Source organism: Meles meles, chromosome 2, assembly GCF_922984935.1.
Source record: "Meles meles chromosome 2, mMelMel3.1 paternal haplotype, whole genome shotgun sequence".
NCBI classification, from domain to species: Eukaryota; Metazoa; Chordata; class Mammalia; order Carnivora; family Mustelidae; genus Meles; species Meles meles.
Window position 1 is genome coordinate 911,923 of NC_060067.1, and position 24,165 is coordinate 936,087.

A 24,165-nucleotide genomic window follows, 5' to 3' on the forward strand; every position below is an offset into this window, starting at 1 on the left:
GCAGACGGGAGCCCCGCGAGTGGCGCGCCGGGGATGTGAGTGCCCCTTGCCCTCTGCGGCAGCTGCCCCCTCCCCGCCCACTGCCTCCGCTTTCGCAGCTTCTCAGTAGCCCGGGCGGGCTCGCGCCCCTCCCCCCGGCCGCGCCCGCAGCAGAGGCCGTGCGGGGACCGGCCCGCGGAACTGCGTCGGCACCGGCTCCCGCCGCTCGGAGGGGGCCCCGCCGCGCCTCCCCGGCCCGCGCGCCTGCGGCGGTAGCGGAAGAGGCCGCCGCGCCGCGGTCCGGAGGGGCCCCGCGCGCCCGCTCCCGGCCGGGCCGGTTCCAGCCGGCTCGAGGACACAACACGCGTGCGCGCGGCGGGCGGGCGGGCGGGGGGCGCTCGCGGTCTCGGCCGCCGGCGCCGGGCTCAGTCCGCCTTTTTCCGGGAGCTTCCCGGCCGCGGTGCTAACCGACAGCGGCGGCCGCCCCGCAGCAGTCCGCACGCGGGCGCCCAGGGCTCTGGAAAAAGGCGGGGCGGACGGCTGTTCGCGGGAGCGGCCGGACCGGACGCCGGAGACAAAGGCTCCCGGACCAGCGGGACTGTGGCCCTGCGACGGCGCCGCTCGGACTCTCGGCCCCGGACTCGTCGCCCCGTCGTCTGTGCCTCTGCCGACGCTTCTCTCGTCTTAAGCCCGCGTGCCCGCACCCACGACCTCGCTCCTCAGCGGGTGGGCCGCGATGGAGGTCCCGCCCCGGCTCTCCCATGTGCCGCCGCCATTGTTCCCCTCCGCTCCCGCTACTTTAGCCTCCCGCAGCCTTTCCCATTGGCGGCCGCGGGCGCCGCGGCAGCTCGCCCCGCTCCTCCCTTCGCTCGCTTCCAGCTCCGCCCGGCAGGGGGCGCGCCGGGCCCAGCGCCACGTCACCGCGCAGCAGCCCTCGCGATTGGCGGGCGGGGCGGCTATAAAGGGAGGGCGCAGGCGGCGCCCGGATCTCTTCCGCCGCCATTTTAAATCCAGCTCCATACAACGCTCCGCCGCCGCTGCCGCCGCGACCCGGACTGCGCGCCAGCACCCCCCGGCCGACAGCTCCGCCGCCATGGAGGACATGAACGAGTACAGCAACATAGAGGAGTTCGCAGAGGGATCCAAGATCAACGCGAGCAAGAACCAGCAGGATGACGGGTACCACACGCTTCTCCTCGTCCCCCTCCCCCCCGCGCCGCACGCGCCCTCCGTCCCTCGAGAGCGCGCGCTGCCCCGGCTCCTGCCCCGAGTCGATTCCCCGCGTGCCCGCCGGGCCCCGCCGGCCTGAAGGGAAAAGGAAAGTCGGAGACGGAGGGGTGACTCGAGAGGCCCGCGGAAGGTGGGGGAAGGGCGGGGGAGCTGGAGGAGGAGGGCGGCGGCGGCGTCTGGGGCCCGAGTGCGCAGGCGCCGCGTGGGGCCCGAGGGGGAGGGGCCGCCCGGCCGCGCCGCACGCTGCAGCTGCCGCCGCCTTCTCATTGTGTCTGTGCGGGGGCCCCCGCGCGCTCTCCGTGGGGAGGGCTTGGGGTGCGGCGGGTACCCGGACCCGCGGAGCGCGGTGCGGCTTCTTCAGGTTGGAGCGGGGCCTGACAGCCGTGGGAGGGGGTGGCCGCGTGGTGAGGGCCCGGTCAGAGGCTGCAGAAGACGAGCCGCGCGGAGCAGTGGGCCGGTTTGAATTCGTGTCCTGGGCCGACGACCCGGCCGCGGGGGGGCTTGGGCGTCTGTGGGCTGTAGGCGCGGGCCGAGTTGTTCGGGGACACGGTTAAACGACCCCGCTGTCGTGCGCACGGAAGCAGCCCTCGGGGCGCTGCTGATCTTTTTGTCTTTCGACAACTTCCTTTCTAGTAAAATGTTTATTGGAGGCTTGAGCTGGGATACGAGCAAGAAAGACCTGACTGAGTACTTGTCCCGGTTTGGGGAAGTGGTGGACTGTACGATTAAGACAGACCCGGTGACCGGAAGATCGAGAGGATTCGGATTTGTGCTTTTCAAAGACGCTGCTAGTGTTGACAAGGTAGGAGCGTCTCCGCGCGGCGCGGCGTCCGGGGCTCCCTGCAGATCGGCGGGCGTTCGGCTGTGCGTTGTGGGTTGAAAACTCTTGTCTTCTAGGTTTTGGAACTGAAAGAACACAAACTGGATGGCAAATTGATAGACCCCAAAAGGGCCAAAGCTTTAAAAGGGAAAGAACCGCCCAAAAAGGTTTTCGTGGGTGGATTGAGCCCAGATACTTCTGAAGAACAAATTAAAGAATATTTTGGAGCCTTTGGAGAGGTGCGCTGTGTGATTGCGTCTGTATGTTTCCTCCTCGGTGTGCCCGTGTAATGTGAATCCCCAGTTTCTTACCACACGTCTAACAGACTGATTTGTCAGGTGGGGAAGAGGTTAAATTAACTGCTCGGGCCCCTTCTGGTCAGTGTACCTTAATCGCTGTTTTTTCTTTGCTGGGATGGAAACCAGCATCTCAATTGATTTTGGTCAAAACAGGTGCTTTGGGGTGGTCAGTGTTTGGACTTAGCAGCCAGTGGCATCTGTTGGGTACAAAATGACACTGAGTTTTGCTCTCCTCCGAACGCGTCACAGATGAATTTTGGTGGTGCGATGTTGATAGTAAAATAGGAGTTCCTGTACAGAAGCATTCTCACCAGAGTAACTTGCAGCATGTTCTGTTGAAGCTTGGAGACCTTTGGCGTTGTGATACTTTTCGGTAGCTTTTATCGTTGGTGGATGATCTGGAGTGTGCTTCTGGGTTTCAGATTGAAAATATTGAACTTCCCATGGATACAAAAACAAACGAAAGAAGAGGATTTTGTTTTATTACGTATACAGATGAAGAGCCAGTAAAGAAATTGTTAGAAAGCAGATATCATCAAATCGGTTCCGGGAAGGTAAAACCATTTTGCTTTTATTAAATGAAGTTTTTGGTTTCTTTTTTTAAGATTTTATTTATTGGACAGATCACAAGTAGGCAGAGAGGCAGGCAGAGGGGGAGGGGGAAGCAGGCTGCCTAAATGTGGGGCTCAATCCCAGGACCCTGAGATCATGACCTGAGCCCTGAAGGCAGAGGCTTAATCCACTGAGCCACCCAGGAGCCCGAAGTGAACATTGTGAAGGTGGTTTTTGTTTTGTTTAGTGAGATTTCTTAATTTGTTTCGAGAAGAATAAAAATGGTTTGACATTACAGTAAAAGAAATTTCTCACGTGTTTACAGTGTGAAATCAAAGTTGCACAACCCAAAGAGGTGTACAGGCAGCAACAGCAGCAGCAGAAAGGAGGAAGAGGCGCTGCAGCTGGTGGACGAGGCGGCACTAGGGGTCGCGGACGAGGTGAGGCTTCATTCTTTGAAAATGACTCCGTGGTTTAAGCTGTGAACTGCTCAATAGGAATAAGCCCAGGAAAAAATAAAGCGCATCTTCAACATAAAATGCTCAAGTTAGTGAGTGGGTTTTTGTTAGTTCACTGGTTTCACATCTTCCAAGAATGGCCCCTCTGACAGTGTCCTCTTAATAGGAAAATAATACCTATTTAATGTAGTTAGGATTACGTGATAACACCATGGCATGCTAGGTTTTGGGGGCGGGAGACCTTGTTTTAAAACGATAAACAGCCTACCTGTCTTCACCTTTGTTCTGATTTTTCCGTTACATTTAGGAAGCTTGGTAATTGGTGCAGTTGGACTTTGTTTTCTCAGTTAGATTTTTAGATAGATGTCCGTTCACCTGTTTTCAGATTTTCAGAGTGAGGGACAGGAATACAACATTTTGTGGTAGGATTGGAGGTCAGAAGTTGTTATCTAACAATCATTGTGCATTGTTTCAGGTCAGGGCCAAAACTGGAACCAAGGATTTAATAACTATTATGATCAAGGATATGGAAATTACAATAGTGCCTATGGTGGTGATCAAAACTATAGTGGCTATGGCGGCTATGATTATACTGGGTATAACTATGGGAACTATGGATATGGACAGGGATATGCAGACTACAGTGGTAAGAATATTTAACTTAATTTCATAAACCAGTGGTATTAAAATTCCATGTTAAAGTACAGTCCTGTTCTGAAATTGTTTGTGTGTGGGATTTCCATTCTTGAAGTGCTTGGAGTTAAGTTTTTAGGCATTTGATAGTCATTGGGTAATTATATTAATGTAAAAACTTTGGTTATAAATGTTGTAGAATATGTGATATATGACTAGTTTATAATGGCTGTTTAACATACCTGGTATTTTAACATTTGGCATGCAGAGTTGTACATGTTTCTAAAGTATTTATAACGAAACCATTTTGTAGGAAACTATATCTTAATAGAATTTTTTTGTGTTTTCAAAATAGGCCAACAGAGCACTTACGGCAAGGCATCTCGAGGGGGTGGCAATCACCAAAACAATTACCAGCCTTACTAAAGGAGGACATTGGAGGAAACAGGTGTGTGTAAGAGTACGAGAAACCAGTGGAAATGTCTAATTTAATTTAAAGATCAATAGACAAATGAAAAATAAGTAAAAACAAAATATTATGTAGTCTGTTTTTACTAAATTGTTAACTTTTTAATTGCTTTATGAGCCTGTTTTGCCTAAAGTGTCTATAGATCTTTAACTTTTAAAGTCTTATCTCACTTTCTTTAGTATTACAGAAAAACTTAAGAGTTTTTCTGTTTGCTTTGTGTACCAGGTGGTCTAGAGGAATAATTAAACTTTTTTAGAACTATTAACAGGTAAAGTACTGAAATGGGTACAACTTAAGGAAAACAAGAATGTTGTCTTCTAACTCTGACATTATACCTTGTTTGTACCCGCCAGCGGGAACTTCATTGCAGGCCGTGTGTCACCCTGACCACGTCTATCTCTGGGGGTCGCACGTTGCGGGCAGAGCGCAAGGCATACACCAGAAAACGCTGTCCTGTGGTATGGTCTCTTCCAACTTCATGTACCAGCGTAAAGATTAAAGTGGAAAACTTCAGACTTTGGCTTCTTTTTTAATCTTTTTGAAGATTAAGTGTCTAAACTTAACTTAAATGGTTTTTTACAGGAGTTAAAGTACATAAATGCCTTTTTACAGCTTAATCATTTTGGTCTTCTGTTTAGTGTTGTATTTCAATTGTGGAGCCTCATTTTAAGTGTTCATTCTTTAAGATTTAATGCTTGCTTTTTCTTTTTATAGCTAATAGTGAAATCTACAAACCAAAACAAGAACTTTAAAATCTGGGATATAAATTAAAGATCATATGCACAAAGCAATTTGTTTTCTTAAAATATAAAGGCCTATTAGAAATTCACTTTTGTAAGAGTGTTTTTTGGCTTACTAGAGATACTTCTAGTAGACCTTAATCTAGCACAGTTTAACCTGTGAAATGGGAAGATTGCATTCCCCAATTCCTTAACTAAGTTAACTACCATTTGGGAACTTCAGGGTGAATTTATTAATGACCCAAATTACATTTTGCCATTGAATATGCATGTGATCTTTAATTATTGAAGAAAAGAATAAATTGAGGACTTAAAACAATTCATGAAAGTGGACCTTTGAAAGCTTTCAGAGTTGCACAAATCTAATCGCTATTTTGTTTTTGTTTTTAGGAGGAAATTGCTAAAGTTAACCCATCTTGCAGGACGACATTGAAGATTGGTCTTCTGTTGATCTAAGATGATTATTTTGTAAAAGACTTTCTAGTGTACAAGGCACAACTGTGTCCAACTGTATATAGCCGCCAATTAGTTTTCTTTGTTTTTACTTCGTCTTTTGCTATCTGTGTTATGACTCAGTGTGGATTTGTGTTTATACAAATTTTATTTGTATGATTTCATGTTAAACCTCAAATAAATGCTTCCTTATGTGATTGTTTTTCTGCGTCAGGTACTAAATAGCTCTGTAAAAGTGTAATTTAAAATAAGCAATAATTAAGGCACAGTTTATTTTGTAGGGAGTATTGGTCCATAGGGAGAAACTGTGGTCCTTTATGAATAGCCAGCTACAGTGTCCCCCTTGTTCCCCATTTTTGTTAGATGTATACTATCCTCTAAGGCTTCATTTCCCTGCTAAAAGAGATTTCTCCCACACCTTTAATGTTCTTTGTGTATCTGAAGGCCTTGTCGTAGGGTTGTCAGTAGTGGAGGTTTTCTAGCAGACCATGAACCTTTCTGGACTGTGTCTTGGTAAAGTGCACCTTTTTGGCACAAAGCATGTTGGTAGCTCCTTTCATGAATAGAAAAGATTGTGCTTTGTTCCTGTCTCTGGGAAGCCATTAGAGATATGCTAAATCAGGATCAGTGCGGTCTTGTTAGAGCTTTGGCTGGTCATAATACCCTGACTTTAATTGTTTTCTCGATTAAAATGTCCAGATATACCCAGGCAAAAGGCCCTGTTAAACTGTATGTAGAAGCTACAGTTTGAGTATCAAAAACGGATTTTAACAAGCATTTTGGCAGATAGGTGGTTAAAATTTGAGGAAAGGTTAGATTGAGGTATTTGACGTAGTAGTGGCTGAGGAAATATAGTTGTATTCTGGTATTGTCACAGCAAGCACCAAACTGAACAAAACGTTTTCTGTTGGGGCATTTTTAGGAAACTACATTGGGTGTTAACTGTTAATGTGGTGTGAGTTCTTAGAAAAAGTCATGGTAGTAGATTTCATCATTTTTAATGCATTAGCGCATGAGCCGAGTAGTTAAGCATACCCAAATTCAGACATAGGAAGGAGTAATAGGGGAAAGTATACTTTAAGTTTTATGTATGTCAATGCAAATCTGAGTGACTGAGTCATTAAAACATCCTCCTGGTGCATCAAAAAGCAGTTTTAGCCCTAGATCTGGGATAATTTCCTGGGTAAACCCAAGTTTTGAATTTTAACATTCAGTGGAGTTGGATTTAAGGTTTTTAAGTTCTGTTTTCTGTGGTTCCGCATTAAGTTCTAGGATTGGCATACATACTCAAATGCATAGTTGACCTCACCTTCAACCAAATGTTAATTTTTTATGCTGATGAACCTGCCTTTTGTTTCATTTGGTGCCTGCAACTTTTCTCTGTTCAATGATGTTTGTACTTGCTGGCTGTCAAGTTACAATGCACTTGGCCTCCTTTTGCTCCTGTTTTGCTATTTGACCTTAAACCTAGGCCAAGTACCAATGTTGGTTATTGCAAGGGACTGTTCGTTATATTGACATGCAACCTTAGGGAAGAGGAAGATTTTGATTTTAAGTTATGTTGTCAAAGTCTGTAGGTGCAGTGTCTCTAGGGCAGTGAATCCTGTAAGTTCAAATTCATGATTAGGTGAGAAGTTGACATTGAGATTGTCCTTTCCCTGATCAAAAATGAATAAAGGCTTTTTAAACAAAATCCAAACTTTTCAATCAAGTCTTCATATATATATGACTTTGAAAAAATACACTACATCTATAGATGATTGAGAATTACAAAGAACTGAAAGTAAGAATGTGTTTGGGTTTTTTTCCCCCAAGGGGCTTTGGAATCTATAAATTCAGATTTTAGGCTCTATGGATGCCAACTGATGTAAATTTTAAAATATAGCAAGGCTAAGCTTTAGGACTTCATTTGGTTGAACAATAAAGATACCGGTTTCATCCAAGTATTTAGAACCAAGTAATTTGACAAAGGTGTGAGGGTGGAAATTGTGAGGTCCTTAAAACACAAATGTAAGTAGCCTGTGTTCTTGTTAATGTGCTTCTTGAGTGGTTTTGACCGAGTTCTGTGTGGTGCTCCTCATCCTAATAGAAACTATTATTTCACCAGTATTCTGTGGTTTCATAGTTATGTTTATAAGATTATTAAGATGTCTGTTAGGATACTAACATGGATGAGCAGAGCTTTTATTCCATTCCCTGATGCAGCTTTCAGAATGGTGACAGGGACTGGTTTCTTGCTAATTGTAAATTTTAGTACTTAATTTTTAATATCTGAAGATTTCATCATTACTCTTTACGAAAATTTTCTGATAGGATGTCAACCACAGGATGCTAAGTTTCAGTGATTAAAAGTGATTCAAGGACACTGCAGGTGTACTGCAATTTTTGTTACTTTTTCTATGAAGTCATTCAAAAGTACTGTCATAAAAATATGGGTGGTTTTAGGGTTAGTTGGGGTTTTGTATTTTTGTCTTGAAATAGTTTGATGTGGAATTTCAATGGATTTTGGTTGAATGGCAAGAAATAAAAATTCACCTTTGACTTCTCAAACACTGCTTTTTATAAACTAGGGTAGAGCATAGTGCTTTCCTGGGATTACATGTAAGGTACATTCTGAAAACTTGATCTATGTTTAAGTGGTAGCTTAATCTGGTTTCATTTGAGTACTCAAATATTTAAGAGGTTTACCCCTCAGGTACCTGGTTGGCTTAGTGGAGCATGTGTCTTGATGTCGGTGTTAAAAGTTTGAGCCCCATGTTGGGTGTAGAGATTATTTAAAATCTTAAAAAAAAAAGACATACAGCTGTCAATCAGAATTTCCCACAGTATGATAATTGGCATCATATCACCAACTACAATGCCAGCTAAAACCAAAGAATCTTCATTAGCTTGTCCAGGTTTTTAGAAATATTTCTGTCAGACTTTTAAAATATTGAAAATAAGTCTTAAGAATTTTCATTACTACTTTCTGGGACTTTAGCACTATACCGACCACATTATTGGAAATGAGAAACAAAATGCATTTTTAAGTACATTTCATATTCTGGGGAGAAGTTATTTTAAAATACTTTAAATAACTATATAGTTATTGTTATCCATACTAAACTATAACTATAAAGTAGTTATCCATACTACTTAAAATGTAGTATGGATACAATTCAAGTTTTCCAAAATTTTTTAGAGATTTACTTATTTGACAGCAAGAGAGCACAAGCCGGGAGAGTGGCGGGAGAGTGGCGGAGGGAGGGAGAAGCAGGCTCCCCCAGGGAGCAGGGGAGGCCGAAGTGGTTCAATATGGGGCTCAGTCCTGGCCCCTGAGCTGAAGGCAGACAGACACGTGAATGACTGAGCCCCCAGGCACCCCATTTCAGATTTTTAAAAATCATGCATTGAATGACTTCAGAACAAAAAGGCCTCCAAATTACACCTTCGATCTCATTTTAAACATATACTTCTGGTTTTCATACATTTGTTCTTTAGTTACATTCCAAGTAAATAAACTAGGACTTAGAGACTGTCAAAACTAAGAAAAACTTCACCCTGGCCTAGGTCTTCCCTTATTCTATTAAAGTTATTTTAATTGCTGTTAGCATGATGTTTTAGGACGCTAAGATGTAGACATCGAAAGGATTTTTAATTTTCTTCCATTCCCCATCTAACACAATGACAAATTCAGGAACATCACCTCACTTCCAGTTCTCTGCTGACAGTGGGATCCTTCCTTCCTCTCTCTTTCCTTTTTCTTACTTCCTCCATCTGTCTTTCTTTCCCTCCCTCCCTCTCTTCCCCCCTCCTTTTTTGTCTTTTTTTTCTTCCTTCCTTCCTCCCTCCCCACCCCTTTCTTTCTTCCTTTGTTTTCTTTCTTTTCTTTCATCTTGACCCCCAAGAGAGGAGGGTCTTGGTGTTAGTGGCAGGTACAGAGATTTGCCACTGACCCTAACCAAGATTCACAGTACTACCAGGCAAGTGTTGTTTAATCTGAATCTTTTTCAATTCTCCTGCTTATAAATACTTGCCCTTCGATGAAATCATCCTCTTACTTCGTTAAGGACATGGTCCGGGGGCGGGGGTGGATTTCACTCCTCTGCCTTTAACAGAAACAATCAAGCAGACACTTAGCCAGGAAATACACAGGCATTAATTACTGTTCTCTTGATAATTCTGGGAAAGGTATGCAAATTCTTAACGTAACTCGGTTAAGAACAACGGCCACAGTTTATTAACTCCATTTGTTGCCTTTACCTAAGAGAATGTCTTACGTAAAGATGTCAGTTCTTAAATTATCCATAACATGCTAAGATGATACTGTTTATTTAGCAGTACATAATTCACATTGCCATGCCTTAGCACATTCTTCATAATAGGGTAAGAACATGTACTCAGGTATACATCTACATGAGATAAAATTTTCATTAGACATTTGTTCAAAAAGTATTTAATACTTCCATTTTCAGCAACTATGGCCTAAGTAATTCAAATTAATGCTTCTGAACATAAGCAGGATGAAAAAGATTTTTAAGTCTTCTTAAAAGAACTAAACGAGCTAAAAATATAATGAAAAATTCACCTGGCTAAAATCTAGAGGAGGTCAAATCCTAGAGAAGTATGCCTGGATTTTATTTTTTTAAAGGTTTTATTTTATTTATTTATTGGACAAACAGATCACAAGTAGGCAGAGAGGCAGGCAGAGAGAGAGGAGGAAGCAGGCTCCCTGCCGAGCAGAGAACCCAATGCAGGGCTTGATCCCAGAGATCATGACCTGAGCTGAAGGCAGAGGCTTTAACCCACTGAGCCACCCAGGCGCCCCATGCCTGGATTTTAAAGTTGGGTTTGATGGCCTTCCCAGACAAAGGAAAAGAAGTCAAAAGCATAGGCCACTCCCAAGTGTGGGCTCTGATACCCCAAACTAAGAACTTCCATTAAACTAAGAACTTCCAAAAGACCTGAGAACCTAGTTCCCTCACCTGTGTAGTTAAGAGAACCTTAATCCCAGAATTTAGATTAAGATAGTTCTAGTATAGGTAAGGGGCCTCAAGTGCCTGGAAAAAGGAAATGAAAATCATTTCTTCGTCCTAGATTTCTGATGGTTTCCACGAAGGATTTTTCAAATATAATGATCAATACATACTAAAATCCACCAAAAGTGAGAATCAATGCAATGGACAAATCCAGAAGATACCAGGTCTCCTTGCTTACTGCGCTGAAATAAAATACAAGCTAGAAAATACCTCAGGGAAGAGGAAACTTAAAGCAACACAATAGATCTGATAAAGAATCCAACAGAACTTACACAAATAAAACAATAAATGGAATTAGAAACTAAAGATGGATGGGTCTATAGACGGAGTAGATACAAGTTAAGACTTAGTATGAAGAGCTACTTTCCAAAATTCAGCATGGAAAGACAAAAACATGAGGGTTGTCATGGAGAAACAGTGACATAAAAATTCCAGCAGGTGGTATAACATGTTGGTTTTTTTTTTTTAAGATTTTATTTACTTATTTGACAGACAGAGACCACAAGTAGGCAGAGAGGCAGGCAGAGAGAGAGGAGGAAGCAGGCTCCCCGCGGAGCAGAGAGCCCGATGCGGGGCTCGATCCCAGGATCCCGAGATCATGACCTGAGCCGAAGGCAGAGGCTTCATCCACTGAGCTCCCCAGGCGCCCCTGATCGGAGTTTTTGATGAAGAATCAAGTTTCCCAGAGCAGCCCACTGGGAAGGTGAGTGCGGCTCGCTGGGGAGGGATGGCGGAGACGCCTCAGCCCTTCCTTTGGGCACCCCCCAAAAAGTAAGAGACAGAATAGGAACATGTGAAGAGAAAAGGGCTGGGATTTTTCTGGAAGTGGTGCAATGCAATGGCGGGTTTGAAGAACATGGAGAGATCCGTACAGAGAAACATCTGGTCACGACAAGGAGAAAAACCTGGACGGAACCTTGCACTCGGGGCTTCCCTGAGGGCGGGCCGTCGGAGAACCTGCGGTTGGGCGGCTGCTGCCCGCCGCGGCGGCGTGTGCTCTCGGCCCGAGGTCGGCCGCGACCCGGGAGCCTTGGAGAAGCGCCGCGCCGGCCCGCCTGGACGTGCAGGTGTGAAGCTCCAGCGCTCCCCGGGCCGCCCAGGCCAGCAGGGCGCGGAGCCGGCGCACCCGGTACCAGGCCTGAGGCCTTCCCGTGGAGGAGGACGCAGTCCGGGCGCCCGGGCCGTCTCCGCAGCGGCCGCCCCGACGGCGGTCCCTGGCGGCCGCGACCTCGCTGCTGCGCGTCGTGCGGCGCGTCCTGGGCGGCCCGGCCCGGGGACCCGCGCTCACTGCCGGGGCCGGGGAGTCCCGTGCGGCCGGTCGGAACCGGGTTCTCTTCGTCCGGGCGTCTGCGGGCCGCGCGGGGGGCGGGTCCCGCCGCACCGGGTCGCCGGGACCTCGGCTCGTCGCGTCTTGTGGCGCCAGCCCCGGGGCGGTGGCCTTGCCCCCGCGGCCGGCTCCGGTCCTGGGACGGCGCGGAAAGCCCACGAGGCCGTTTCTTTCCAAGGACGCGGCCTGGCGTCGCTGCGGGAAGGGCGCGGGGGCCCGCGTCGGGTCGGAGTCCGAGGCCCCGAGACCGAACGACGGAGGCGAAGGACGGGCCCGTCGGGTGCCACGCGGCCGGGCAGAGCCGCGCGCGAGTTCCGGGGCGCCCCTCGCTGGGCCCAGGCCGCCGTGACCCGCCCGCGGCCGCCGCAGCCGCGCTGGGCAGGGCTGGCGTCGCCGACCGGGGCCGCAGGAAACGTGCGGGGGACGCGCTCCGGCTGCCCTCGGAGCCCGACGGACGCCCGTGCCGGACCCGGAGCCGCAGACGCAGGCGCGGGACGCGGCCCGGTGTCCTGCGCGTGTCGCTCCTTCAGTGCGGGTGTTTGGGACGCGCCTCCAGTCATGGAGCGCGTCGCTGTTCGAGACGAGAGAAACCGGCACCGTCGTAAGTCTAGACCCAGGCACCCGGACTGCGGGCGGCTCCGGTGGTGATCCCGGGCCGCGGACGGAGCCCCGCGTCGGGCTCCCGGCGCACCGAGGCGTCTGCCTGAGAGTCTCCCTGTCGCTGTGTCCCTCGCCCGCTTGTGCGCTCAAATGCGTGCGTGAGCCCGCAAGAGAACGCGACAGAACGTCCACTTCTTCAACAAAGAATGGCAGGAAAAGTGCGGCCTGCGGGGCTCCAAGCGGAAACGCCGGGAAAGCGTCCTCGCGGCCAGAAAGCGTCCTCGCGGCCAGAAAGCGTCCTCGCGGCCAGCGAGCCCGTCGGCCGGAAGCGGCTCTGCGCTACCATGACTCTGGCGTCGCGGCCGCCAGAACCCTCCGACGGCGGACCGGGACGGGGACGGGTGCACCAGACCGACTCCGGAGCCGCTGTCAACACGGGGCAGCCGCCGGCTTCGGGCGGGACGAGGCCCGCGCACAGCAGCAGCAGAAACGCAAGCATCTTCCTGGAGCCAGTTCTGGGCTGTGATGTGGCAGTCGTTGCTGGATGAGAGTCCCCAAATGGGGCTTTCCAGCTCGCCTGGAGGGTGTAAGGTACTAAAATAGACATTATTAAATTCAGTTTTAGCCAAACACACAGATGAGTAGATAGTCAACACACTCATTAGTCAGAAGCACTTCCAGAACACCGGAGTGAGGGCATCCAAAATTTCACTTCACCGTTAAAACAATGACAACGGTGGCAAAAAACTGTCAAGTCCACTTTTCTAGAACTCGGAAAATAATGTCTTGCAACAAACAAGGCGCATTTTTTTAAAAATGACTGAATCTCAGAAAAAAGGGCTTTATGATGTTGTAACTTCCCTTCAAGGGGATACAGTGGACAATTGTATGCCAACAAATTAGATATCTAGGTGAAATGAACAAATTCCTAGAAAGATAAGAACTACTGAAACTACAGAAGAAGAAATAGACAAATTGAACAATGGATTGAATTAATAATTTCTTAAAACGTCCTATGAAGACGAGCTTGGCTGGCTCCCTTGCTGGAGCATGCAACTCTTGATCTTGGGGTCATGAGTTCAAACCTCACATTCGGGGTAGAGATTACTTTAAAATAAAAATTTTAATTAAAAAAAATTGGGGGCTCCTGGGTGGCTCAGTGGGTTGGGCCTCTACCTTTGACTCGGGTCATGATCTCAGGGTCCTGGATGGAGCCCCACATTGGGATCTCTGCTCAGCGAGGAGCCTGCTTCCCGCTCACTCTCTGCCTCCCTCTCTGCCTCTTTGTGATCTCTCTGTGTATCAGATAAATAAAATCTTTTTTAAAATATTTTATTTATTTATTTGACAGAGAGAGACCACAAGTAGTCAGAGAGGCAGGCAGAGAGAGAGGGGCAGGCTCCCCGCTGAGCAGAGAGCCCGATGCGGGGCTCAATCCAGGACCCTGAGATCATGACCCGAGTCAAAGGTAGAGGCCAAACCCACTGAGCCACCCAGGTGCTCCAATAAATAAAATCTTAAAAAAAAAAAAAAAAAACTTTCTATGAAGAAAAACCCAGGACCACATACTTCATTGATGTATTTTATCAAAATGTTTAAAGAATTAACAATGCCCCCAAAAATGAATTAACACCAATCCTTCATAAACTCTTCCAAAAAAAAAAAAAAAAAAAGAGGAAAGAGGAAAGAACACTTTCTGACTTATTCTGAGGCCAGTATTACCCTGATATCAAAACCTGAAAAAGATATAACAAAAACAATATCCCTTATGGATAGGCACACACAAACTCTCAAAAAAAAAAAAAATTCTTGGAAAGGGAATCTAGCAACATAAAAAAGGATTATACACTATGGCCAAGTGGAATTTTTCCCAGGAATGCAAGGTTGGTTTAGCATCTAAAAACCAATGCCAGTATAACATACCATTTTTAAAAGCATACCGTTTTTTAATATACTAAAGAACAAAAACTACATGATAACTTCAATAGTTGCAGAAAAGCAACTGACAAAATCCAATGCCCTTCCATGATTTAAAAAAAAACAAAGCACAAAACAACAACAACAATACCAAAATACTCAACAAAGCAGGAAGACAAGGTGTTAGGGACTAAATTGTGTTCCCTCACCAAAATTCATATATTGAGGCCCTGACCCCTAACTGTATTTGTAAATAGGACCTTTAAGGAGGTAATTAGGGTTAAATGAAGTCATAAGGATAGGGTCCTAATCTGGTAGACCTGGTTCCTATAAGAAAAGGAAGAGATGGGGCTCCTGGGTGGCTTAGTTTGTTCAGCATCTTCCTTTGGCTCCGGTCATGATCCCAGGGCCCTGGAATTGAGTCCTGCATCAGGCTCCCTGCTCAGTAGGGAGTATACTTCTCCTTTTCCTTCTGCCTTTCCCTCATCCCTGCTTGTGTTCTCTCTCTCTGTCTCTGTCTCAAATAAATAGATAAATAAAATATATTTTTTAAAGACTTTATTTATTTCACAGAGATCACAAGCAGGCAGAGAGGCAGGCAGAGACAGAGAGTGAAGAGGGAGCAGGCTTCCTGCCAAGCAGAGAGCCCGATGCGGAACTCGATCCCAGGACCCTGGGATCACGACCTGAGCCAAAGGCAGAGGCTTTAACCCACTGAGCCACCCAGGTGCCCCGATAAATAAAATCTTGAAAAAAAAAAAGAAAAGAAAAGGAAGAGACACCTGAGATCAATCTCTTCCTATACACACACAAACACACACACAGAAAAGCCTACACCAGGACATAGCAGGAAGGAACACATCTGTAAGCCAGGGAAAAAATGCCTCACCATGGGGCACGGGGGTGGCTCAGTTAGTTGGGTGGCTGGCTCTTGATTTTGGCTCAGGTCAGGATCTCAGGGCCCTGGAATGGGGCCCCGCATCAGACTCTGAACTCAGGGAGTCGGTTTGAGGATTCTTTCTCTCTCTCTCTCTCCCTCCGCCCCTCTGCCCATTTGCTCTCCCTCCCTCTCTCTCTAATAAATAAATAAATAAATCTTTTTAAAAAGATGCCCGGGGTGCCTGGGTGGCTCAGTTTTTAAGTGTCTCCCTTCAGCTCCCTGCTCGGTGGGAAGCCTGCTTCTCCCTCTCCCACTCCCCCTGTTTGTGTTCCCTCTCTCACTGTGTCTCTCTCTGTTAAGTAAATAAATAAAATCTTTAAAAAAAAAAAAAAAGCCTCACCAGAATCCAACTCTGCTGACACCTTGATCTTGGACTTCTAGCCTCCCAAACTGTGAGACAATAAATGCCCATAGTTTAAACCTACCCGTTGGCAGTATTTTATCAGGGCAGCCTGAGCAGACACGTAGAAAGGAACTTCCTTCACCTGATACTGTCTAGAAAACCCCACAGCTAACATCACACTTAAGAAGGACTGGATGTGGGGCGCCGGGGTGGCTCAGTGAGTTGGGCCTTTGCCTTCAGTTCGGGTCATGATCCCGGGGTCCTGGGATCGAGCCCCGCATCGGGCTCTCTGCTCCGCGGGGAGCCTGCTTCCTCCTCTCTCTCTGCCTGCCTCTCTGCCTACTTGTGATCTGTGTCAAATAAATAAATAAAGTCTTAAAAAAAAAAAAAGAAAGGACTGAATGTTTCCTCCCTAAAATGAGGAACTACACAAGGATGTCAATCAACACCGTCACTTCCATTCGACATTGTACCGAAGGTTCTAGCCAAGCCAGTTAGGCAAGATTGAAAAACAAAAGCAATCCAGATTGAAAAAGAAGTAAAACTCTCTTTATTTGCAGATGCCATAATCTTGTATATACAAAATCTTAAATATTCCACAAAATATTGGGTAATAAAGAAGCTCAGCAAGGTTGAAGGGTACAAAATTAACATCAAGCTTGCATTTCCAGGATGAATTCTTTTTTTTTTTTTAATTTTATTTATTTATTTGACAGACGGAGATCACAAGTAGGCAGAGAGGCAGTCAGAGACAGGAGGGAAGCAGGCTCCCTGCTGAGCAGAGACCAGGACCCTGGGATCATGACCTGAGCCAAAGGCAGAGGCTTTAATCTACTGAGCCGCCCAGGTGCCCCTCCAGGATGAATTCTATTTAGTTATAGTGTATAGTTCTTTTTATATTAAATTAAAAACTTCTGTGCTTCGGGGCGCCTGGGTGGCTCAGTGGGTTAAAGCCTCTGCCTTTCGCTCAGGTCATGATCTCAGGGTCCTGGGATCGAGCCCCGCATCGGGCTCTCTGCTTGGCAGGGAGCCTGCATCCTCCTCTCTCTCTGCCTGCCTCTCTGCCTAATTGTGATTTCTCTGTGTCAAATAAATAAAATATTAAAAAAAAAAACTTCTGTGCTTCAAAGGACAGTACAACCTAAGTGAAAAGGTAACCCATAGAATGGAAAGAAATATTACAAAACATATAGGTGATAAAACACATATCTAGAATATATAAAGAACATTTGCAACTCAGAATAAAGACAAATAACTCAGTTCTTAAACGTGCAAAAATCCAAATAGACATTTCTCCAGAGAAGATATACAAATGGCCAAAAAAGGCATGACAAGATATTGAACATCATCAGTCGTTAGGGAAATGCAAATATCGAAACCACAATGAGATACCGCTTCACACACACTGGGAGAACTAAATCAAAAAGACAGTAGCAAGTTTCAATGAGAACATAGAGAAATTAGAACCCTTATATATCATTGTTTGGAATGTAAAACAGGAGCAACTCTGGAAAACAATGTGTCATTTCCTCAAAAAGTTAAATGTAGAGTTACGACATGACCCAGCAATTTCTTTATTTTTTTAAAGATTTTATTTATTCATAGAGAGAGAGAGAGGCCACGTGCACGTGAGAGAGAGAGAGAGAGAGAGTGCGTGCACACAAGCAGGGGGAGGGGCAGAGGCAGAGGGAGAAAGAGAATCTCAAACAGACTCCAGGCTGAGTGTGGAGCCCGACCCAGGCCTCAACCTCACAGCCCCGAGATCACAACCTGAGCTTAAACCAAGAGTCGGATGCTTACCCGACTGCACTACCCAGGTGCCCCACCATCAATTTCATTCTTAAATTTATACACCAAACTGTATTTACACCCAAATTTGTAAATGTAAAAACTTGTACTTAAATATTCAAAGTAACATTATTCATAAGAGCTAAAAAGTGGAAACAATCCAAATGTTCATCAAATGATGAATGGATGAACAAAATATTCAAAGTAACATTATTCATAAGAGCTAAAAAGTGGAAACAATCCAAATGTTCATCAAATGATGAATGGATGAACAAAATGTGGCATTTCTCTACGATGGAATATTACTTGGCCACACAATGCACTGAGGCCCTGACACATAGGATGCGTGATGGAATCTGAACATGATGAAACTTGACATCATGAGAAGTGAAAGTCGCTAGACACACAAGGTCACATATTATATGATTCCATTTATACGAAATGTCCAAAATATGCAAATCCATGGAGACCCAAAAAGAGGTTAATAGTTGTTGAGGGACCTGGAGAAGATGGAATGCCTGCTATCCTGCATGGGATTCCTTTTTTGAGTGAAGAAAAGTTCTAAAGGGGCGGCGATTGCCCAACTTTGTGGACAGATTACAAACCGTTCGATTATGCATTTTAAAAGATGAATTTTTAAACTATATGAATGATAAACTATACGAATTATATCTCTCTCAAGTTGTTACTAAAAAAAGACAAATCCATCCAATACAAATGATATTTGTATTTGAAATGTACAAATGTATTTGTACATGTATTTGAATGATGTATTTGAAACAGACTTGAACTATCACTATGACAAGACAGTTTTAAAACACATTAAAGGGGAGTCTGGGTGGCTCAGTCGCTTAAGCGTCTGACTCCTAATTTTGGCTCAGGTCATGGTCTCGGGGTTGTGAGATGGAGCCCCACTTTGTGCTCACGCACTGGGCATGGAGCCTGCTTGAGGTGTTCTCTTTCCGTCTCCCTCTGTCCCTCCCCTCCCTAAAACAAACAGAATGACAACAACCACAACAACACACACACACACACACACACACACACACACACACACACACACATTAAGGAAAATTAAAATATGGACATCACAATAGTACATAGTTACCTTTTAAAGAAAGTTTTTACCTGTTAGAGATACATACAAAAAATATTTATGCTAAAATGATTGGTATACGGTATTGTCATAAAAAGAAAACTACAGAAAAAAGCAAGGTAGGAATAACACTGATAATTTTTTTAAGTGGGTGATGGGTACATGAGTCCATTTTATGATTATTTCTAGTCTAGTGTATGTTTTGAAATTTCCCTTTTAAGAATATGAAAAATAACGAATGAGAGAGTAAAATAACAAGCAATGGGGGAGAGAGTACTGTTTCCATGGAGCGACAGTGAGGCACAGAGCTGACTTCATAGTGGGAAAAAATGGTGGATGGTCAACGTAGATGATACGTTCAATATGTCCAATGGGAATAACTATGCGCAAGAATTCTGTCAGCCAAAAATTTTTCAAATTGAGATGAAACTAAGATAGTTTCTGAAGAAAAACACCAACACATGAGGAAGTTTTCACTAAAGGAAATTTTAAAGCTTAAACTAAATGTAGAAAATAAGTGATCCCAGAGAAAAGGCCCATGTTACAAAAAGAGTGAAAGAAAGTTAGTGTAAATGTGGGGAAATGTAAATGAATGTTGACTGTGAAAAAATAAACCTTCATAAAAAGTATATGTTCTTGTAAACATTCCACCGTTTTTAGAAGGTCATGGTTACCATTTGGAGTCTTCAGAATTTTGTTTTTGTGAAAATGTCTATAAATAGCTCCGCACCGTATTTTCATTCCTTTGGAGTAATTCTTTCTTGTACATTTCTCAGAGTATATAATTGTATACCTATTGTGCTCTCCAAGAAGACTGAATACTCTGCAGTGATATTTATAACATTTTTGTGCTAATTCATTCTATTTTGTTTTGTGTGCCAACAGTGGTCTTTACTTTTTTTTTTTTTTAGTTTTAGAGAGATGTAACACAAGCTCTTTGAGTTTGCTTTTGGTATTTAGCTCCTAAATTGCAGAGAAATTTTATTATTTACCTCATAATCTTGTTACCGAAGTAGGGCACCTTGACTCTGTCATTTTGGACATTCCGAGTATTTTCATACACCGCTCTTTGTCTTTGTACTAGCCATAGTGTGGACAGTTGTTGAGTTGTCATGTCATACAGAAACTGAGCTACGTATGTGCAGAAATTAGACTGGCCAAGTATTAGACGGTCTAGTAGAATGAAAGAATCCCGGATGATCAAGAAGTTCATAATTGTCTCACAGGTTTTCTGAGAAAGAATACAAATTATCAGTCTTTTATCAAAGTCAAAATGAATATTACTGGTATGAAAGACATAAAATAAAAATGATTTCATCTAAAACTGCATATGGTCAAATTAATGATACGCATTTTATTTAAAAAAAAAAATCTCAGGGGCGCGTGGGTGGCTTAGGCAGTTAAGTGAATGACTCTTGGTTTCGGCTCAGTTCATGGTCTCGGGGTTGTGAGATCGAGCCCTTGCTTCAGGCTCTGCGCTCAGCTCAGAGTCAGCTTGGAACTCTCTCTCCCTCTCCCTCTGCCCCTCCACCCCACACTCTTTTTCTCTCTCTCAGATAAATAAATCACCATAAGGCTGTACCGTAACACATTTGTCCACCACTGATGTACACTTATGTCTGGCCAATGTCCCGCCAATAAAATAACACTCATGGTACAACACAGTGTGCGTTTGGTTGAGATTTTTTTTAAGATTTTATTTATTTATGTATTTGACAGAGAGAGACGGTGAGAGAGGGAACACAAGCAGGGGAAGTGAGAGAGAGAGAAGCAGGCTTCCTGCCGAGCAGAGAGCCTGATGTGGGGCTCGATTCCAGGACCCTGGGGCCATGACCTGAGTCGAAGGCAGATGCTTCACCATCGAGCCACCTGGGCGCCCCTTGGATCTCTTTATGGCTATTATATTCTTTTAATTTTATTGCGTTGCCATCAGTGACTATGGCTTGATTTCTGTTTTGAATTTGCACTGTATTTTGTTTGGTTCCTAAACGTTCAAAACTAGTATCTCTTCCTGGCGTTTTATACTTCTATTAATATGGAATGTTTCACATTACCTTTTATTGCTTTTTGCGTAAGCTCCTTCTCCCCTATTACCAGAATTGTTAGTATTGTAATACTGTATATTTTCCGATGTCAATATTTTTAGCCTTCTTGTATCATTTTCTTTGGGGTTTATCTCCTTATAAACCGCATATCCAGCATCTGTCTTATTTAACCCAGCCTCTCTGGCGTCAGGTGAATTTCACTCATTCATGCCGTGGCTTCTGTTATGTTTGGGCTTACTCCAGCCACCTGAATTTGTACCTTAGATTTACCATTTTTTCTTCTAAGTATACTATCTTTCTTTCTTTCCAACTATGTCAGACAAATTCTAAGGTGCAGCCACGTCATCCCCCCTTCCTCGAATTCACACCTTCATGTCATTGTCTACGCCTGTGAACGGCCCTTCTCAGCTGCTTCTAAACGGCGGAACGTGGCGACGGTGCTGAGATGGGACTCCCAGGGCTCCCTCGCCTTGCACGTCGGACTCCGTTGGGCGTTAGACTCGCTCACTACAGAGACTTCTCGCCCGCTTGATGACTGTGAGTGGATCATTTAGACAAAGCTTACACTGGATTGGATATTTAAGCATTTTCTCTCCCAGTAAATAAGAGGGAGGTCAGAGTAACTTTAGGTTAAAAAAAAAAAAAGTGTGTTGGGGCACTTGACTGGCTCAGTCAGTGGAGCTCGGGACTCAGTCTCTGGGTTGAGAGTCTGGGCTGCATGGTGGGTGTGCGGATCACTTAAAAATAATATCTTAGGGGCGCCTGGGTGACTCAGTGGGTTAAAACCTCTGCCTCTGGCTCAGGTCATGATCTCAGGGTCCTGGGATCGAGCCCCACATCAGGCTCTCTGCTCAGCAGGAAGCCTGCTTCCTCCCTCTCTCTCTCTGCCTGCCTCTCTGCCTACTTGTGATCTCTATCTGTCAAATAAATAAAAATCGTTTTAAAAAAGAGAGAGAGAGAGAAAGAGAGAGAGAGATCCAAACATGTTGAAATAAGAAATACTGTATTGGGGGCGCCTGGGTGGCCTGGGTGGCTCAGTGGGTTAAAGCCCCTGCCCTCGGCTTGGGTCATGGTCTCAGGGTCCTGGGATGGAGCACCGTGTCAGGCTCTCTGCTCAGCAGGGAGCTGCTTCCTGCCCCCCCCACCCCCCGCCTGTCTCTCTGCCTACTTGTGATCTCTGTCTGTCAAATAAATAAATTTTTAAAAATCTTAAAAAAAAAGAAATGCTGTATTGGGGTGCCTGAATTGTTCAATCAGTTAAGTGTCCCACTCTTGATCTCAGCTCAGGTCTTGGTTTCAGGGTCATGAGTTCAAGCCCTGCTTTGGGCTTCGTGCTGGGTGCGGGACCTGTTTAAAGGGAAGGAAGGAAAGAAGGAAGGAAGGAAGGAAGGAAGGAAGGAAGGAAGGAAGGAAATAAATGTTAAATGTACAGATAGATTTAAGCTGTAGCCTAACTTTAGAAATATTATAATACGCTAGAAAAGACAACATCTCATGTATCTCTGGTTCTTAGAGACGATCTTTTTAGGCAGCTGCTCCCCTTTGCAAAACTACAGTTACTTCTTCGTCCTCCACCTGCTAGAAGGAACACATCAATGACACCACGGTCCCCTCTTCCAGACTTTCTTTTGCTTTTCAAAGCTCTTGGGTAACATATTTGGGGGGACAGGAACAATGGTAAATATAGGTATCCGTTAATGCCTTTAAGTCTCGCACTAACCCGAATGAGAGAAACGCGGCTTAGAGTATGCAAAGTAACGTGCTCAATGCGAGCTGACCCACATTTCAGTAAGGACAACTAATTCGCCCAGTCCCTCATTCTAGCGTAGGCAGGATCTCGAACACGAATGTGTAGAAACCTGTACCCTTTTACATGGGCAACGCTGCAGAGGTGCTTGCCCTAGCTTGGATCTTCATGGAAAAGTTTATCAAGACCATCTATATACCAAGCTCTACCCCTTCCGTGTATCAAGCCAGGGAGAAATGATTTATAATATCTCAATCTTATTCTTTTTCTCTCCTGAACAGTGCTAGAAAGAGCATCACTGTTTCTGCAGGCTTTCAACTTGAAAAGATAATAAATAAATTGGCTGGAACTGACAAAGTAAAAACATGCCCTGCTCTGTGTCAGTCCGGAGGACAGACCAAGTCAGTGGCAAATTTCACAAGGAATAAAGTGAAGGACGCGGTGTTATGGTAAAGCACCAACCAGCCCTTTGTTGAGTGGCTGTGGATCTTTGTCTTTGTTTTTTATGATTTTATTTATTTATTTGTCAGAGAGAGAGAGTGTGCTCACGACAGAGAGCAGAGCAGGGGAAGCAGCAGAGAGAGAAGCAGGCTCCCCGGTAGGCAAGGAGCCCGATACAGGGCTCGATCCCAGGACCCTGGGACCATGACCTGAGCCGAAGGCAGACGTTCAACCGACTGAGCCACCCGGGCGTCCCAATTCTTTAAATCATAGACTAGAAACTTTGCTCTTGGCAAATACATCAAGATGAATGTCGCACTCTTTCTCAGAGAGTGTAAGGACAAAGAAGCCATCTGTAGTTCCAGTCCAGGTGGAAACCTCGGAGAAGAGGTTTCTGAAGACGGCGTTCCAACAGACACTTCACTCTGCAGTTTCCAGGGAAACAGGTGCCTGTTCAGTTTCGGGTCCAGCGCTCACCTCGCCCCCTGCATGCATGATCCCGCTTCGTTTACATTTTACCTAAATGTCACCCCCCCCAACCCTGTAACTCAACTTCTCCTTTGCTTCGTGAGACACCCCAGACTTCCTCCGTGGCAGTCTCTGCGAGTAGACCCCACCTGGTCTGACTACGGGTTTGTCCCAGGTTGTTGCCTTCCGTGCGCTCAAGGAACACCTAGTCCACAGAAACAATCAAACATTTCTAAAAGAAAGATAAATTGTTTTATTGTAAAAAATTAATGCTAACATTATATTTTAATTATTATAAGACTAAAATTAAAATTCTCATGTTTAAACTACCTAAATTTTTTCTCTTGGTGTTATGAGTCAAATAAGTTATCCTTTCCAAAAATTGCTTAAGATTAAAAATATAAAATGGTGCTAATTTTTTTAAAGATTAAACAAATTTTTTTAGAGTAATCTTTACACCGAACGTAGGGCTCAAACTCACGGACCGAGTCACATGCTCTACCAGCTGAACCAGCCAGACACCCTTGGGGGTTGGTGTGCGTGTGTGTGTGTTTAGGGTATATTTATTTATTTTGAGAGAGGGAGAAAATGGGGGGGTGCAGAGGGAGGGAATTGTCAAGCAGACTCCCTGCTGACGGTAGAGCCTGGTGCAGGGCTCCACCTCATGACCCATGAGATTCTGACCTGAGTGGAAACCAAGAGTTGGACACTCAACTCACGAAGTCATCCAGGCGCCACCCCTCCTGTAATTTTAGGTAATAAGTACATTGATGTACTGTGCTGATCAGATTAATTTGATCTT

General features: G+C 45.3%; 2 protein-coding genes across 4 annotated transcripts; one reads left to right on the top strand and one right to left on the bottom strand.

The window, feature by feature from the left end:
* Nucleotides 1–368: 368 nt before the first annotated feature.
* HNRNPDL (heterogeneous nuclear ribonucleoprotein D like) lies at nucleotides 369–7,326 on the top strand. 3 transcript variants are annotated; one of them, XM_045985766.1, is made up of 9 exons: nucleotides 369–1,158; nucleotides 1,843–2,011; nucleotides 2,107–2,268; nucleotides 2,751–2,882; nucleotides 3,185–3,320; nucleotides 3,814–3,984; nucleotides 4,327–4,419; nucleotides 4,794–4,898; nucleotides 5,571–7,326. In XM_045985766.1, exons 1-7 carry the CDS (start codon nucleotides 716–718, stop codon nucleotides 4,395–4,397), a joined length of 1,284 nt encoding a protein of 427 aa, XP_045841722.1. In that variant the 5' UTR covers nucleotides 369–715; the 3' UTR covers nucleotides 4,398–4,419; nucleotides 4,794–4,898; nucleotides 5,571–7,326. The 3 variants fall into 3 exon arrangements, with proteins under 3 accessions (XP_045841722.1, XP_045841739.1, XP_045841732.1); XM_045985783.1 differs by having other exon boundaries at nucleotides 370–1,158; nucleotides 3,206–3,320; XM_045985776.1 differs by lacking the exon at nucleotides 4,794–4,898 and having other exon boundaries at nucleotides 370–1,158.
* Nucleotides 7,327–11,206: 3,880 nt separating this feature from the next.
* Nucleotides 11,207–12,538, bottom strand: LOC123932666 (translation initiation factor IF-2-like). The gene is made up of 2 exons (XM_045991160.1): nucleotides 12,376–12,538; nucleotides 11,207–12,292 (listed from the first exon to the last, which is right to left on the bottom strand). Exons 1-2 carry the CDS (start codon nucleotides 12,536–12,538, stop codon nucleotides 11,538–11,540), a joined length of 918 nt encoding a protein of 305 aa, XP_045847116.1. The 3' UTR covers nucleotides 11,207–11,537.
* Nucleotides 12,539–24,165: the final 11,627 nt, after the last annotated feature.